This window comes from Bison bison, unplaced genomic scaffold, assembly GCF_000754665.1.
Source record: "Bison bison bison isolate TAMUID 2011002044 unplaced genomic scaffold, Bison_UMD1.0 scf7180017864280, whole genome shotgun sequence".
NCBI lineage: Eukaryota > Metazoa > Chordata > Mammalia > Artiodactyla > Bovidae > Bison > Bison bison.
The window spans coordinates 6,150,985-6,152,315 of record NW_011494852.1 but is presented as its reverse complement, the minus strand read 5'-3'; the positions used below and the strand labels follow the sequence as shown (position 1 = coordinate 6,152,315).

Sequence of the window (1,331 nt, the reverse complement as noted above, 5' to 3'; positions counted from 1 at the left end):
CTGCGCAGGCACAGAAAATCCGCCCCCCCCCCCTCCCCGGAGGCAGACCCTTGGGTTTGATTCTGGCCCTCAAGCTCCCCACTCCACAGCAGCGCACCTGCCGACAGGTCGAACTCCATGGTAATGAGAGAAGGTGTGTGTACAGGGCCAGAGGGCTGGAGCAGGGCTGCGAGGGTAGGGGGCGGGCCTTGGGAAGGGGCCGTGGGCCAGCCAGGAAGTTCTGAGGAGCCCCACCCAACCTCTGTTCAAAGTCCTTAACCCTGACTCATTGCCCCACCCCAGCACCGCCCAACTGGTGCTCTCAGAAACGGGGAGGGTGGAAGGTTAACTGCTCCCCGCCACCTCACCCACCCTGTGTTGTTCAGTCGCTCAGTCGTGTCCGCCTCTGCGACCCCAGGGACTGCAGCAAGCCAGGGTTCTCTGTCCTTCACCTTCTCCTGTAGCTTACTCATATCCATTTGAGTCGGTATTGCCATCCAACCATCTCGTCCTCTGTCGTCCCCTTCTCCTCCTGCCTTCAATCTTTGCCAGCATCAGGGTCTTTCCAGAGAGTCGACTCTTCGCAACAGGTGGCCAAAGTATTGGAGCTTCAGCTTCAGTATCAGTCCTTCCAGTGAATATTCAGGACTGATTTCCTTTGGGATAGACTGGTTTGATCTCCTTTCAGTCCAAGGGACTTGGGGTTGGGAGAGGAGTATGGGCTGGTGTGGATTTCTGGGGAGGGGACTACTAGCACTGTTGAAAAGTGAAACAAGTCACTCAGTCCTGTCTGACTTTTTGTGACCCCATGGGCTGTAGCCTACCACGCTCCACCCATGGGATTTTCCAGGCAAGAGTACTGGAGTGGGTTGCCATTTCCTTCTCCAGAGGATCTTCCCTTACCCAGGGATCAAATCCAGGTCTCTCGCCTTGTAGGCAGACCCTTTACTGTCTGAGCCACCAGGGAAATCCAACTAGCTTCCCCTAAAGGGTCAGATGCTTGCACTTGAAGAAATGAGAGAAAGGGTGCCTCTGCATGCTCTCTGTACCACGATAGTACTGACACTCCTTGTGTACTTTTGTGCCTGGCACTGTTCCAAGGGCTTCTTGTACATTAACTCACTATAACATTGCCTCTGGCCTGGTGAGAAGCAGAGTCTGAAAGGAAGAAAAGCATGAACTTGGGAACCAGTCTCATGATTTGAAGTCCATCTTTATTACCTAGTAGTGCTGCCCATGGGCGGAGGAGCCTGGTGGGCTGCAGTCCATGGGGTCGCTAAGAGTCTGACACGACTGAGGCAACTTAGCAGCAGCAGCAGTGCTTCCCAGGGCTCAGTGGTAAAGAATCTGTC

General features: G+C 54.6%; 1 protein-coding gene across 1 annotated transcript in view; it reads left to right on the top strand.

Moving 5' to 3' along the window:
* The window catches only part of YIF1B (Yip1 interacting factor homolog B (S. cerevisiae)), a 10,481-nt gene extending 10,153 nt beyond the window's left edge, over positions 1-328 (top strand). Inside the window, exon 9 of the mRNA XM_010849309.1 lies at positions 283-328. Within this exon, the coding sequence (XP_010847611.1) occupies positions 283-328 (46 nt within the window). The remainder of the gene's footprint in view (positions 1-282) is intronic.
* The last annotated feature ends 1,003 nt before the right edge of the window (positions 329-1,331 follow it).